Genomic DNA, 15,021 nt, shown 5'->3' on the forward strand with positions numbered 1-15,021 from the left:
TAAGTTTTAATGAAAAAAACTTTTATTACAAATTCAATTACAATTCCAAGGAAGAATATGTATCGACATCAATTTTACAAACATACCCCAAAAATTGGACTTTGAAGCCCTAACATTTTAAAAGTATTCCCTTCCTCTATACAAACCTGTGATTACTGAGTAACAGTAACTGATTCTAAAAAGAGAAAGGGATGTGCTTTTCAGATGAAGTCTGCCATTTGTACCACTCACCAAGACTGTTGCCATTCTTAGCACCTGGGTTCACCAGGATGTGATCCAAGCAAACTAGCCTCGATTTTTAGGGAAAAACCCTTTTTAGGAACTTCACTACATGTTCTTTCCTAAGAAGAAGCTGTTCCCACCCGCATGATTCTGAACAGCGTGTTGACGTTGTTGCTTCGAATCGCATCCCGACAAGCAGTGATCACCTGGTTCTTTGGTTTTCCAACTGTGTGGGATGAAACAGGAAGTCAGTACAATATAAAAAATGATTAAAAGTTAAATTATAAATCAGCGGCCAGTTTTAAAACAGCATAAAACTAGGGTGGAAAAGAGATCTATGGTGGGCAACTTTAATTTATCTTACCACTCCTTAAAAAAGATAACTCTGCGAGGGAATTTATCACAAACCAAACCTAGGGACCATCTCAAACCTAGAAACAAAGTCAGTTTTATAGAAGAGGAGCAAAGCATATATCCACCTAGCAAAAATATTTTTCTTTTTTTCTAAAGATTTTAATTAATCTCTTCACCCAACATGGGGCTCAAATTTGTGACCCTGAGATCAAGAGTTGCATGACCTTCAGACTGAGCCAGCCAGGCAACCAAGCAAAGATTATTTTTCTAAAAGGAGGTAAAAAATGGGGCGCCTTGGTGGCTCAGTGGGTTAAAGCTTCTGCCTTTGGCTCAGGTCATGATCCCAGGGTCCTGGGATCGAGCCCCACATTGGGCGCTCTGCTCAGCAAGAAGCCTGCTTCTTCCTCTCTCTCTGCCTGCCTTTCTGCCTACTTGTGATCTCTGTCCATAAAATAAATAATTAAAATCTTAAAAATAAATAAATAAAATAAAAAAATAAAAGGAGGTCAAAGAATTGACCCAAACAGCAGGTTTCAGGTATAACTGCTTCTTCTGATTTATTCTATTGTTCTCTTCCTATAATTTAAGTTGGATACTTAGCTCATTAATTTCCAGTTTCCCTTTTAAAAAAGTATATTTAAGGCTTTCCCTTCCACTATATTTCACTAGGTCTTTCTTGGAAGATGCAGCAAGATCTAAGAAAAGGGGCTGAAAGTTTTCTTTCCCTCTGAAGTCTGCAGACTGGCGAAAGCCAAAGTACAGCCAAGCTGGGTGTGAAAGGTACGCTGCTGTCGGCCTCACTATGAATTCTAGAAGCTACCGCTAGCTCTAAAGGTTCTCACCTCCAATTACAAACTACTTCCAGTGCTACAAAAAGGGACTTACCCCGCAGACGACCTGCTCTTTGAATGGCCTGATTTACTGCTTTGAGGTTCCCCAGGAGCTCTGTGTGGTTGTTACAGCGAATTTTGTATCCATTTAGCAAGTCTTTATTGAGGTCATACAGTTCCATGTAGCGGTTCTTCATGGTTTTCCTGTGTAAATCAACAGAAGTGTATTACCATCACTGTACCTCAATATGGCAGGCTGAGATGAAAACAGTTGCAAACTTCTTACATAGGGAAGACAACACCAAATTTTTAACTTTGAAAGGTTTGCTTTGAAACATTGAGAAATTTCTATCAAAATATTCCATTTCTTCCAGATAAATGGAAAACAAGTGGTCTTTCTTGGTTAATGATCCACGGAACTGAGAAGTTTTAAGTACCCACTGTGCTGGGAGGGGGATAAGGAAAAGCAGGCAAGGCAAGAAGATAGCTTCAAAGTTTCTGGTTAATATTCACTGAGCAAAAGTGACCTTATTCTTAACTAATAGATTCAGCTTCTAATTTTATTAGGGTTTTAAAAAACAAAGGCATGAAATTAAAACCACACTGAGACATTACTACACAACAATGAAAATGACTAAAATAAAATAAACTGATAAAGACAAATGCTGGCAAGGATGTAGACAGAGCAACTGGAACTCTCCCGCCCTGCTGATGGGCATGCAAAATGGTACAGCTACTTTGTAAAATGACTGCACGGTTTCTTTCAAAGTTAAATATACACTTACTATGCAACCCAGAAATCCCATTACAAGTGTTTACCCAAAATAAGTGAAAACATGTCTGCAAAAAACACGCAAATGTTTATCGCAGCTTTATTCGCAATCACTGGAGTTTGGAAACAACCCAATGTCAATCGGTGAGTAGATAAACAAAGTATGGTATATCCGTTCAGTGGAACAGTACTGTAGCCAGCAATAAAAAGGAACCAATTACTGACACAGGCAACAACATAGATGAATCTCAAAGGCATGAGAGTAAACAGAAGAAGCCAGCTCAAAAGGCATATACTATATGATTCCATTTATATGACATTTTGGAAAAGGCAAAACTACTGGAAGAGAAATCAGATCAGTGGGTGCCAAGGACAGGAGGTGAGGGGGCTTGGAGTACTGATGCAGAGAGGCACAAGGGTGATGAAAATAGTCTACATCTTAACTGATGCAGCAGTAACACGGTTTATATGTTTCTAAAATGTATTGAACTATATACCCTGAATCTTCTGCATGTATATAATAGATTATATATCAACTAAGTTGGCTTTAAAAAATAAAAACAGGGGTGCCTGGGTGGCTCAGTGGGTTAAAGCCTCTGTCTTCAGCTCAGGTCATGATCCCAGGGCCATGGGACTGAGCCCCGCATCGGGCTCTCTGCTCAGCGGGGAGCCTGCTTCCCCTCTCTCTCTGCCTGCCTCTCTGCCTACTTGTGATCTATGTCTGCCAAATAAATAAAATCTTGTAAAAAATAAAAAATAAAAGCATACATCTGAATCTCTAAATGATATATAAATAATTCAGGGGAAAAAAAGGGATTTAGAGGTTGGTGGTCACTTTCCTACAGTTTAGCAATCAAATGCCTAAACACCACCTCTCTGACTGAAAAAAGGGGGAAAAAAAAAAAAGGAAAAAAGCCAGAAAGAGCACAGGAAAGGGGCCCTGGAGATAAAGTTGGCCAGAAAATGGAAAACCTCATATACCTCAAAGATAATAATAATAGGAAGAAAATGAATTGCAAAGTGAGAGGCAAAACAGTCTCAATTTACAAAGGATACAAATTCATATCTGGAAAAACTTAACTATAACGTATTTAGTAAAGAAGTGGTTATATTGATTATATTGGTTAACCAATATATGGTTATATTGATTATAAAATCAATATGCAAAATTCAGCAGTGTTCATACATTCAAAAAAAAAAGAAAAACCAGAAGATGTAACATGGAAGAAAAATCCTATTTATAACTGCAAAAATAAAATACTTGGGTTATTCTATTACCTCGGAGTGTAAGTTTAATTAATGACCAATATGACTATGTAAAAACTCCAAAAAGCTGGTACATGGCAAAAGCAAAAATTAATTTTTAAAAATCTAAACAAAGGATAGATACGAATGACAAACTGCAAAAAATCTGCATCTCATATCATAATTAATATACCAATATAAACACACAAAATAATTAAGTCATTCATATACAAAAAGAAATACAAATGGCCCTTAAAAAAATCCTCAACATTGCTCACAATAAAACAAATGAAAACCACAATGAGACCACTTCTTACCCATTGAGTTGACAAATATCTAAGAGTGTGCCAACATACTCCACTGGCAAGGCTGAGGACAACAGGCACTCTCTGATGAGAATGCAAAATGGTATCACACCTATGGAGGAGACTTTGGAAATATCTTGCAAAATTCTGTATGCAAGCTATCATTTACTCTGGCAATTCCATCTCAGGATTTGTTCCCAAAGATATCTCAGCAAAAATATGAAAAAATTACCTAAGAAAGCTATGGGCTGCGGCACTACCTAGAACAGCAAAAGAGCAACCCAAGTGTAGGGAACTGGCTGGAAGAGCATGCAGAGAATGAGGACTGTATGGCTGTAAAAAAAAAAAACAAAAACAAACGAGAAGTATCTCCGTGACGTGACTGCAATATTTTAAAGTGTAAAAAAGCCAGGCAGAGAAGAGTAACGTGCTATGATTTATCTAGTGAGGGAGGAGACGTGAATGTCTGTATACGTGTTTGTATGTGCATAATCAAAACTTGATTGGTTATGTATAGTGAGAGGGAGGAAACAGGAAGAAAGTGACAGGAATTATAAGTTAGACTTTTCTGTACATTGTTTTTTAGTGCTGACTTTGGAACTACATAAGGGTTTTAATAAATGTGTAATAAAATTAACCAGAAAAGGAAAAAAAATGTCAGTTCCCTCAAGACCAAAAGCAAAATGAACCAAATGAAGCTAAATATATATCAGATTTGTGGTAAAACCAAAAAGAGGGGAATTATTTCAAACACAATAATTTGACTAAAAATTCCCACTGAAATATACTCTAAAGACACCAAAAAAAAAAAACAAAAACAAAAAAAAACGGAGAAAAAAAGCTTTTACTTTGTCAGCAGTCATACTGTTTATGGTAATATTGGTATTATTCTAGCAAATACTCATGTGGATACTGGTTAGAGCCATGATTTCCAATGTCAGAAAGAAGAGATACAGCTACAAAATCAAAGCTACGAATCTGAATTCATAAATTTGAAATGGAAATAATATTAACTCACAATACAAGCTCTCATTAAAAATATACATACATTTCCTGACTATATCCATTGAAAAGTCCTAAAAATAGTAACCAAGCTAGTGGCAATGAGCACCTCTAATGTGCAGACTATGATCTCCAAATACTATTTCCCACTAAAAAGAACCAAGGCTCCTTAGAGAAATGGCTGATTCCTGATTCAGAACGATGTGCCAGATAAGCCTAAAAGAAAACAAGGACCTAACAGATATATTCACTATGTCCAAGGTAGCTATAGCTACCTGAAAAGGCTCCTACTGGCCAAAGACAGCACAATTTAGCCATCATACAGAAAAACTGAAATGGAATGAAGCACATTAAATATGTTAAAATACATGAGTCTATAAGGATTTTAAAAATCTCACTGGTGAACGTGGAAGATGCTAGAGAACCAACTCATTATTTTATTATTATTATTATTATTATTAATATATCTTTATTTTATTTAATGTGGGGCTTGAACCCTGAGACCAAAACCTGAGCTCAGGGGCCCCTGGGTGGCTCTGTTAAGTGTCTGCCTTCAGTTCAGGTCACCCTCCCAGGGTTCTGGAATCAAGCCCCACATTGGGCTCCCTGCTCAGTGGGAGTCTGCCTCTCCGTCTCCCTCTGCCCCTCTCCTCGGCTCGTGCTCTCTCTCTCTCTCTCTCTCTCTTTCTCTCCCTCTCAAAAAATAAATAAAATCTTTAAAACAAAAACAGAACCCTGAGCTCAGATTAAGAGCTGGATGTTCAACCGACTGGGCCACCCAGGCACCCTCCAACTCATCATTTTAAAACTGATAAATAGGGACGCCTGGGTGGCTCAGTTGGTTAAGCAGCTGCCTTCGGCTCAGGTCATGATCCCAGCGTCCTGGGATCGAGTCCCACATCGGGCTCCTTGCTTGGCAGGGAGCCTGCTTCTCCCTCTGCCTTTGCCTGCCATTCTGTCTGCCTGTGCTCGCTCTCTCTCCCTCTCTTTCTCTCTCTCTCTGATGAATTAAAAAAAAAAAACTGATAATCTGTCTTTCCTTAAAAACAATACCTCAGGGAACCAAATAATCATTACCTCATAAGGGAATGTTATGCTTTATATAAGTATTTCAACTAAAAAATGAAGACTCCAAAAGAAATAATGGATCTAGGCAATGGTTATCAATGACTGATAACAGAAAGACACAACCAGGCATTACATGCTCCCTCACACAAGTACATAGCACTGCTTAAGAAGTATTCTTGCCAAAAAATTGCACTTGAATCTGATCAGACCTCTACAGCAACCTACCACTCTAAGAGAAATACAGGGGACAAAAGAATACTACTAAACATTACCACATGGATACAATTAGCAAAATCCAAAATAGGAAACCACAGGAGGAGGAGAGGATTGGGAAAAATGTGGATTACAAGAAACTTAATCTTTGGTCCTTGCTTGAAAAAAAACAACTTAAAACACACACATGTGAGACAACTGGGGAAATTAAACACTGAACTAGGTTATTTTGTGGCATTAAGAAATTCTTTTCGGGCTGCCTGAGTGATCAGTCAGTTAAGTGTCTGCCTTTGGCTCAAGTCATGATCTCAGGGTCCTGGGATCGAGCCCTGCATCAGGCTCCCTGCTCAGCAGGGAGTCTGCTTCTCCCTCTCCCTCTGCCTGCCACTCTGCCTACTTGTGCTCTGTCAAATAAATAAATAAAATCTAGAAAAAAAATTTCTTTTCCCAAGTGTGATAATGTGGTTATTTGTTTTTTAAAGTCTCACTATCTAGAATATTTGTGGCTGAAAGGATACCATGGAATTTGCTTCTAAATCGCCCATACCTGGGAGAGGAAGAAGGTGAGAGAATGGAGGAGACCAGACGGGCTGGCAGATGGTGATACTGAAGCCAGGTGGTGGGTATATAGGAAATCACTGTATTACTTAATCTGCTTTTGTAGGTGTTTAACATTTTCAACAATATGACTATTTCAAAAATCACTTACTTCTGAGCAACACCGTTTTAACATATGTCAATAATTTAGGCCTTTCAGGAAAAAGGCAGCAGCCCGGGCAAACTCTTGCCTGGGATCTGAGCACAGAAACTCCATCTATCACTGGTTACTGATTTTACTGTCTCCACCTCAGTCACTCTGAGAGCCAAGATAAATTCTGCAAGAAGCTACAGCTGCACATCTTTAACTGTCTTTACTGTAAAATGTAATACACATTCGGAGAAGTTGACAGAACGGATGTTTGTAAACCAGGCCCAGAAACGGGACACCGCCGCAGCTCCCAGCAGGCTCTCTGTGAACACAGTCCCTCCTGCCCTAAGAGAGAATAGTGTCTTAGAAGACAATCTCTTCCCTGTACTTCCTTATACACTCTTCATCTAGGTATGCCTCCCAAATGATACACTTTAGTGCTGTGCTTCCCAACTATATAAAAGGAAGCATTTTGTACACATTCTTCCAAGTCTTACTTCTCTCCGTCCCCCTTATGCCTGTAAGATTTGTCCGTGTTGTCACATGTCACTGAGACAGGCATATTCTCATTGCATGCTATAACCCATGTGCAATTATACCACAGTTTAGCCATTATATTGTTGATGCGAGTTTAGTCTGTTTCCACTTTGGGATTCTTACGAACACTCTTGTATAAATTCCCTGGTTTATATGTTGACACAAGTTTCTCTAGATTATAAACCAGGAGTAGAATTGCTGAGTCACAGGGAATGCCCATTTCCAACTTCAATGACAATACCAAGTTATTCTCCAAAGTCACTGTACCAATTTACACCCCTCCCGGTAGCATTTGAGGGTTGCTATTCCATATCATGGACATTTTTAACCTCGCACCTGGCCTGGTAAATACTCACATGTCCCTCATCAGACGAGCATCTTCAGCTCGGACCAGCAAACTTCGGATCAGGTTGGAATTATCAGCCATCTCAGCACTGAGCTTCTGATGCACCGAGTGATATTCATCCACCTAAAAACCACGAACATGCAGGAATTAAAAAGACCTCAAAGACTTGTTGAAACTAGTCAGACTGAGAAGACATTCTCTGCCATATAGAGGCCCTTCTCTTTCCCCTACGCACTGTACCATCTCGACTGTCCCCCATTGTCTCACCTCCTCATCAATGAAATTAAGTTATCTATGCTGCCTCCAACATGCAAGATGGCATTCCATCTGGATCTTTCCATGTCTTAACACAGGGAGCCCTAGCAACACACATAATGTTTTAGAGATCTGGGGTAAGAATATTGTGATAATTTTGGGCCAGTCATGATCCTTATTTTTCTTTTTCCTTTTGAATCAGGGTGGTTGGAAAGTACTGAACCAACAGAGCAATGTAACTACAAGAGAAGAGTGAAGGGCCAGCAAAGGAAAAGGTGATTATGACATATTTTTTTAAAAGTATCCCCTGAAACCAAACAAAGAAAGCAGGGTGGTCTAGAGCTCAAACATTCACTTTTATGAAAGAAACCCTTTAACTAGTGAACCCTCTAAAACTAGGTGAAGTTCAACAATTTTCAAGAGTTCTTTAAAACATGACTGTTATTACAACATACACACAGTTGGGGTATCGTTCCTCTCCTAAGAGAAACATTTCAAATATTATGACACTACCACATTCTCACAAATGCATCCATTGGGTGCCCTCACCTTAACTAGCACCTTTCGTAATTCCTCAAAGTAGACAGGGAAATCTGCTTCTACTTGAAGGTCTTCAATAGCAAAAAATGAGGCCATTGACTGGATGATATCACCAGCCAAGTCAATATCATCAGTATTTATAGTGATCTATCCAGGGAGAAAAAAAGAGACAAGCTTAGTATCCTCAGAAGCTAAAGACAAACCCAGCTGAAACAGTACCAGAATTTCCCTCATGTTCAACATATTTACTGAACCTAAATTTACATGTGGTGGTAAATAAGACAGGGGTTAGCCCTGGAGGAAATTGCAGACCACATGCATCACACTTCCAGCAGCAGGCTAAAAGATGAATCGTCCAGCCTTGTAAACTAAACAATAAAATCACACAAACACTGAAAATGTTTTTGTTCACCTCTGTATCCCCATTCCTTCTTCCCAACTTACACAAGGAAGCGCTGAAAGGAAGGATGGAGGAAAACAGAATACCACTGTTCTAGATTACACTTCAGTGTCTAAATAATTAACAATAACAGACTACGTTGAAACACATGGTTTTATGCCCTTGAGACTGGTGCTACCCACCTTACCTTGCACTGAATAGAGAACAGTCCATAAGAAATCTATGACCATGACAGTAATTCTTACCTCTCCATTAAGTTTTATCTTTATATACAGCTGGCCACCATTCCGTAAGGATGTGAAACACACTTGAAATGGAGCATTTTGAATGTTAGTGTCTTCTGGTAACAGGAAGTTCTGGCTGAGCCATATAACAACCTTAAAAATGAATAGGATGAAATGAACTTCCATTTTTATTATTTTTTTTAAAGATTTTATTTATTTATTTGACAGACAAAGATCACAAGTAGGCAGAGAGGCAGGCGGGGGGCGGTGGGAAGCAGGCTCCCTGCTGAGCAGAGAGCCCAATACGGGGCTCGATCCCAAGACCCTGAGATCATGACCTGAGCCGAAGGCAAAGGCTTAATCAATTAACTCACCCAGGCACCCCTGAACTTCCACTTTTAAAGGACAGTCGTTTTTAAGAAATATCCTTCTTCCTAGATTTATTGCTTAAGAAAAAAAAAAGCATTGGGCGCCTGGGTGGCTTAGTGGTTTAAGCCGCTGCCTTCGGCTCAGGTCATGATCTCAGGGTCCTGGGATCGAGTCCCGCATCGGGCTCTCTGCTCAGCAGGGAGCCTGCTTCCTCCTCTCTCTCTCTCTGCCTGCCTTTCTGCCTACTTGTGATCTCTCTCTCTCTCTCTCTCTGTCAAATAAATAAATAAATAAATCTAAAAAAAAGAAAAAAAGAAAAAAAAAGCATCATAATTCACACCCCCTCCTACCCACTCTGTACATGATCTTAAGTAACATTCATAATGTCTGGCCCCACAGATGCATGGCTTTAGAGCATTTTCAGTGTGGACATAATCTCATATGGAATGTAGAAACACTTTGGGTAAACGATAAGTCTGTTTATACAGTAACTCTTCTGTGGCTATATCCTGGACAATGCAGTCTGCTTGAAAGTACTCCATTCCATTCCTTTCAACAAAAGTTAAAATGAAGTATGTGTGCAAACGCATGAGAGACAGACACAGAGGTACACCCGCACGATAAATATAAAGTAAGTTTTAATATTCGTAACAATAACAGTACTTACAAGGCAGCAGCACAGGGTCCACATAAGAATCTATGTGAGAATCTACGTGACTACAAAGTCTCCCTGAGATTTCTGAAGTTGAGCCAAGGTTAAAGGCCACTAGTACTAGTCTTTGACCCTGTATAAGGTACTGTGACACCAAGTTTGTAATCTGCAGGGGACGCCTGGAGGTGGGATCCTGCCTGCTTACAGATAAGGACACTGAAGCCGGGACTGCTGAGGGCTGACAGCACTAAGAAAATCACAAAGAATCTAATTGGTTAAGGTAGCATCTGAACCCAAAATGTTCCCAGTGCCAACTTCCACTCTCTTTCCATTCTGAAGCAGGTTCCTCCTGAAACGCTGGGTCAGGACAAGTATGCCAAGACCATGACAAAAGAAAGAGAGGAATTAGAAGCTGGTAAGAATTTACGTGTAACTAAGGATTGTGCAAGTAAATAAGGTATGTGTTTTTCGAAAGTGAGAGAAGATATTTCAGCCATATTTTCATCATGGGCTATAAGCCAACACCAAACTACCTACCTCTTTTATGTCATAATTACTGCTACCAAATAACTTATTCATGTCATTTCCCCCTTTTATGAAAGAGCACCCAAAAGATGCTAAGGTGCAAAGATACTGAAAGAGAAAAGCCTGACACTCACCCTCTGTGCCCGTTCTGCAATGACAAAGTTGACGTAGCTGAGTGGCTCTCTGGTAGGGTCGGGGCTGGTCAGCGCATACATGGAGAAGCGGGGGAGCTGTCTTGTCAGTTCAAATACATGAAACTGGGTGCTGTGGTCAACAGAGGGAACACAAGAAGAGAAATGGGTTGTGTGGAATATTCTTTCAAAATGCAAGGCCCAGAAAATAACTATGAAGTCACTACTGGGTCATCAAGTTGATTTGACAGGTTTTGCAGAAGGGAGAAACCCAAAAAACTTGACAGTTAAACACTACTACAGTAATGGGGTTTGGGATTAGCGAAAACGTGAGTCTTATACATACACAAAGATGTGCACCGAGGGTTTAAAATGCCCCTTTTTTTTGTTTTTGAAAGATTTCGAATTAGGGAGGTAAAGGTCATGGGAAATCTTGCCTGGGTGTGTAGAACCATCAAATGGCTCCTTTGGCTCCCCCAAATCCATGCCACAATAGAATATCCACCCATCTGCCCTCCTCGAAGCACTGGCTAGAAATGAATGGTGACTTGCAAAAGGTCACCTGCTTCTGTAACCCACGAAGGTTTTCAAGTGCAGATCCACAGGGACATCCTTGGGAGGTGTAATGGGGATGCGGATGGAGCTGGAAAGGTTGTGAATGCTGGGGTGTACCACATGGCTTTCACCTAGAAAAATTCCCTCAGCAAAAATCAGTACTGCTCGGATGATGGTGTCTGCAGAGAAGAAAGACAACGGCAATTCAAGAACCACTCCAAGACGGCACAGGTGTACAGAGACGCCAACCACACATACATATCTTCTTACCATTAGAGGTGGAGATACACAATTCTGCATGAGCGGCCTGGGTCTCGTGCCCCAGACTGACCGAGAGGGCAGTGTGCAGCTTTGTATTGGCTGGGATGATGCCCCGAGGCCCATCAGCCTCACTCTGCGGACTGCTCAATTCAGCCTGCAAAACATGCCCCCACTTCCACTTCAGCCACCAAAGCAGTGAATTAACGTCAATCTTAAATAACAAGGTTATTCGGCTCCAAAAGGCTGACTCCCGATCATCTGGTATTAATCTGATCCTTTAGAATTCAGAGGACTCACCTTGCTATCATTCCCTTTCTCTACCCAGCCTCTTCCCAACGGAAAACGCCCTGTCCCTTTCTGTGGTTACAGTCCATTGTCACCATGCCTTTTATAGTTTTGGGGTGGTTCTTTTAAAATAGCAAAATTAATTCACTTAATAATACATTCAAATACAAATACCCATGACAAGACAGTTAAAGTCCCATCTCGAAGCTTATCCTCCAGCCAGCTTGATACCTACACACACACACACACACACACACACACACACGTTTTGTAGTTGTCAACTTTTATGTTATTTGTTCTTGAAAAAGGTAAGAGACACTCTATACACACTGTCCTTGTGTTTTTTCACTCAGTAAAGCCACAGATATTCTTCCCTCTCAGTCCAACTGGATACACGTCATTCTCCAGAGCTGCTTAATATCCCCAGGACACTTCTTACTACTAATCAACATTCCAGTTGGTTGGAAAACTGTTTACTGCAACAAACGGTGCTACCATAAATGTCTTTGGACATGTGTGCAAATACTTCTGTAGGTCAGTGGCATGGAAGTGGGATTTCCAGATTAAAGGATACGTGCCCTCTCCCCGCTGACCCTGGCAAAAAGGCTGAAACCATCCCTGCTTCTGCAGCAAGTGGGAGGGGTCCTGCCGTGCAGACAGTGACGCTCAGTTTTCCTTCACGTTTGCCAGTCGCACCTCGCCGGTCTCCCATTTCCAGAGGAAAAGGTCCATCTCCATGAGGACCTACCTTGGCATTTTCCTCATAGTTGCGGAGTTCCAGCAACAGATTCTGTTTTTTCTGGCTCAGCTCTCGGATCAGGTCCTGCTCTACGCTGGTGTCCATGAGGTTCCCTCTCATTTCCGCTGTGCCTGGCAGGTAGCCCCGGACTGAACAAAAAGAAAAGCCCCTCACCACGTTGAAAAAAAAAAACCCAGCGTAGCCAGTTCTACTTTTAAATCCATCAACTGTCAGTTCTTAAAAGCCAAATCCCTAAGTTCTCATCCCCCCACAACAAGGTGACTGTATTAGGATGAGAGGATATCCATACAAACACTTCATAGTGGCACTGCCTGGTTTTCTGACCCAATCAAATTGAAAATCTGACTTTTCAAGGATTTTTGCCATCCCAATTTACTTTCCCCGTCCACGGCACAGCAGATGAGCTGTGTGTGACCGTCCATCCGGTAATCTCCCTCTAGCACACCAGCAATTGCAGAAGAAAAGTTGTCTTTAAAGATGACCTCCCCAGTTCGGTCACTTCGAGCATCAACCTAAAAATAAAGTAAGAACTTGAAAAGTAGCTTGTTTTAGGGGCACCTGGGTGGCTCAGTGGGTTAAGCCGCTGCCTTCGGCTCAGGTCATGATCTCAGGGTCCTGGGATCGAGTCCCGCATCTGGCTCTCTGCTCAGCAGGGAGCCTGCTTCCTCCTCTCTCTCTCTGCCTGCCTCTCTGCCTGCTTGTGATCTCTCTCTGTCAAATAAATAAATAAATCTTTAAAAAAAAAAAAAAGAAAAGTAGCTTGTTTTTTAAAAACACACACACAAAATTTTAAGGTCAAAAGCATCTTAAAAGGTCAGCTAGTCTGACCATGGATCCTCCTGGCTTCTCAGGAGATACCTATGACCCCTGGGGCTAAAGGGACCATGAAGGGCCACAACCGGTTGTACTTCCTTCTTTTTAAATAAAAACTGTTTTACATACTAGCTTTTACATAATGTCATTTGGAGAAATGGGTTGCCGGTTCATATACAGAGAACAGGGCAAGTCCAAGCTGTCTGGGTTCAGATTCCAGACAACATCAGGCATGTTTAGGGTGGTATGGCCGTAGGCTGAGTTCAGATTCCAGCTCTGCCACTTACTATCTATGGGATCTTGGGAAAGTCTCTTATCCACTCTGTGCTTGGTCTCATCATCTGGAGGTCAAGAACAAGAACCTGAGGAAAATAACTATACCAACACTCCACAGGGTTGGAATGAGGCCTAAAGAAATTAACACATTAAAGCACTTACAACAGAGCCTGCCACATAGACGTAAACAGGAAATGTGAGTTCTATACAAAAATATTATCTTTATCATATATGCACACAAATTATATTTACACCTGAAGTTTTTAAAACACCAAACACCAAGCTAGTTCACCCTTCCATCACATAACCTTTTATGATAACCCTGTTTAAGAGTCTCTTCCATGTAAAAAAAAAAAAAAAAAAAAAAGAGTCTCTTCCATGTAAAAACTATTAAGATACCCAAAGAGCCCTCCCATCCTCACTGAGTCTCCTCTTCCCAAGAAAGGCAAATAAATGATCAGAAATAAATGCAACTAAAAAACAACAATGAAGGATCACCACTTAAAATGATGACTTTTTTTTCAAGCAAGAACAAGTGCCATCAATAAAAGGGTAGCTACAGAAAAGCATAGAGCAATCATTTCAATAGCCAGTGCCATTCACCCTTTTTGTCTGTTCATGAACATCCTTCTGGGCAAAACTTCACAACAACAACAAAAATAAAGTCACTTAGGTCATAGCCTACTACTAGTTCCTACCTCCTATCTGGAGAATGTCACATTCTAAGTATCCATGCTCTTCATAACAACAACATGTAAGCCTGATAATTATCCACGTTAAAGTTTGTGAAGTAATGCAGGGCTTGTATTTATGAAAGCCCTTAGCACATTAACATAACTCTCAGGGAGCGTAGCTGGCTCCCTGGTGGAGCATGCAATTCTTGACCTCACGGTCCCGAGTTTGAGCCCCAGGATGAGTGTAGAGATGACTTAAAAATAATCACTCTTTAACTCAGACTAAACTTACTTCTGCATTTACATAATATTTTACAAATAAGAGAGTTCATTTACTAAGAAACAAGCCTAAAAATTAATAGTTCTCTCGATATTCTGCTCTTTGCCTTATCCAACATGGAGCTTTTGCCCTGGAGCAGAGAATGGCCCTCCATCTCAACAAACGACCTACTAAAGGCAAAGTTCATCAGTTGCTTGCACTCATTTAGTGTTTCTGCACCTGTATTCACATGCTGGATCTGTGTATTTCCCTTTTGCATGCTATTTCTGTTAAGTATAGATATCAGTTTTTCTACTTATATAATGAACTGTGTGAATTTTCTTATCTTTTTTTAATGTTCTGGAACAGATTATATAATAGAAATTCCTTAAAATTTTGAAAGCATTTAGCCCTAAAAACTTCTAGGCCCAGAGTCATATTTGAAGGTAACTTTTTCTTT

The 15,021-nt window shown here is 40.5% G+C and overlaps 1 protein-coding gene across 1 annotated transcript in view; it reads right to left on the bottom strand.

The window, feature by feature from the left end:
- Positions 1–15,021, bottom strand: part of BBS2 (Bardet-Biedl syndrome 2) — a 28,063-nt gene continuing 13,042 nt past the window's right edge. Inside the window, exons 8-17 of the mRNA XM_004744212.3 lie at positions 12,916–13,051; positions 12,528–12,667; positions 11,504–11,648; positions 11,241–11,412; positions 10,682–10,811; positions 9,023–9,154; positions 8,387–8,524; positions 7,593–7,705; positions 1,462–1,610; positions 1–448 (exon numbers count right to left, since the gene is read on the bottom strand). Of these exons, the coding sequence (XP_004744269.1) occupies positions 342–448; positions 1,462–1,610; positions 7,593–7,705; positions 8,387–8,524; positions 9,023–9,154; positions 10,682–10,811; positions 11,241–11,412; positions 11,504–11,648; positions 12,528–12,667; positions 12,916–13,051 (1,362 nt within the window). The 3' untranslated portion in view covers positions 1–341. The remainder of the gene's footprint in view (positions 449–1,461; positions 1,611–7,592; positions 7,706–8,386; positions 8,525–9,022; positions 9,155–10,681; positions 10,812–11,240; positions 11,413–11,503; positions 11,649–12,527; positions 12,668–12,915; positions 13,052–15,021) is intronic.

This window comes from Mustela putorius, unplaced genomic scaffold (assembly GCF_011764305.1).
Source record: "Mustela putorius furo isolate JIRA1106 unplaced genomic scaffold, ASM1176430v1.1 tig00000174_pilon_pilon_pilon, whole genome shotgun sequence".
Lineage (NCBI taxonomy): Eukaryota > Metazoa > Chordata > Mammalia > Carnivora > Mustelidae > Mustela > Mustela putorius.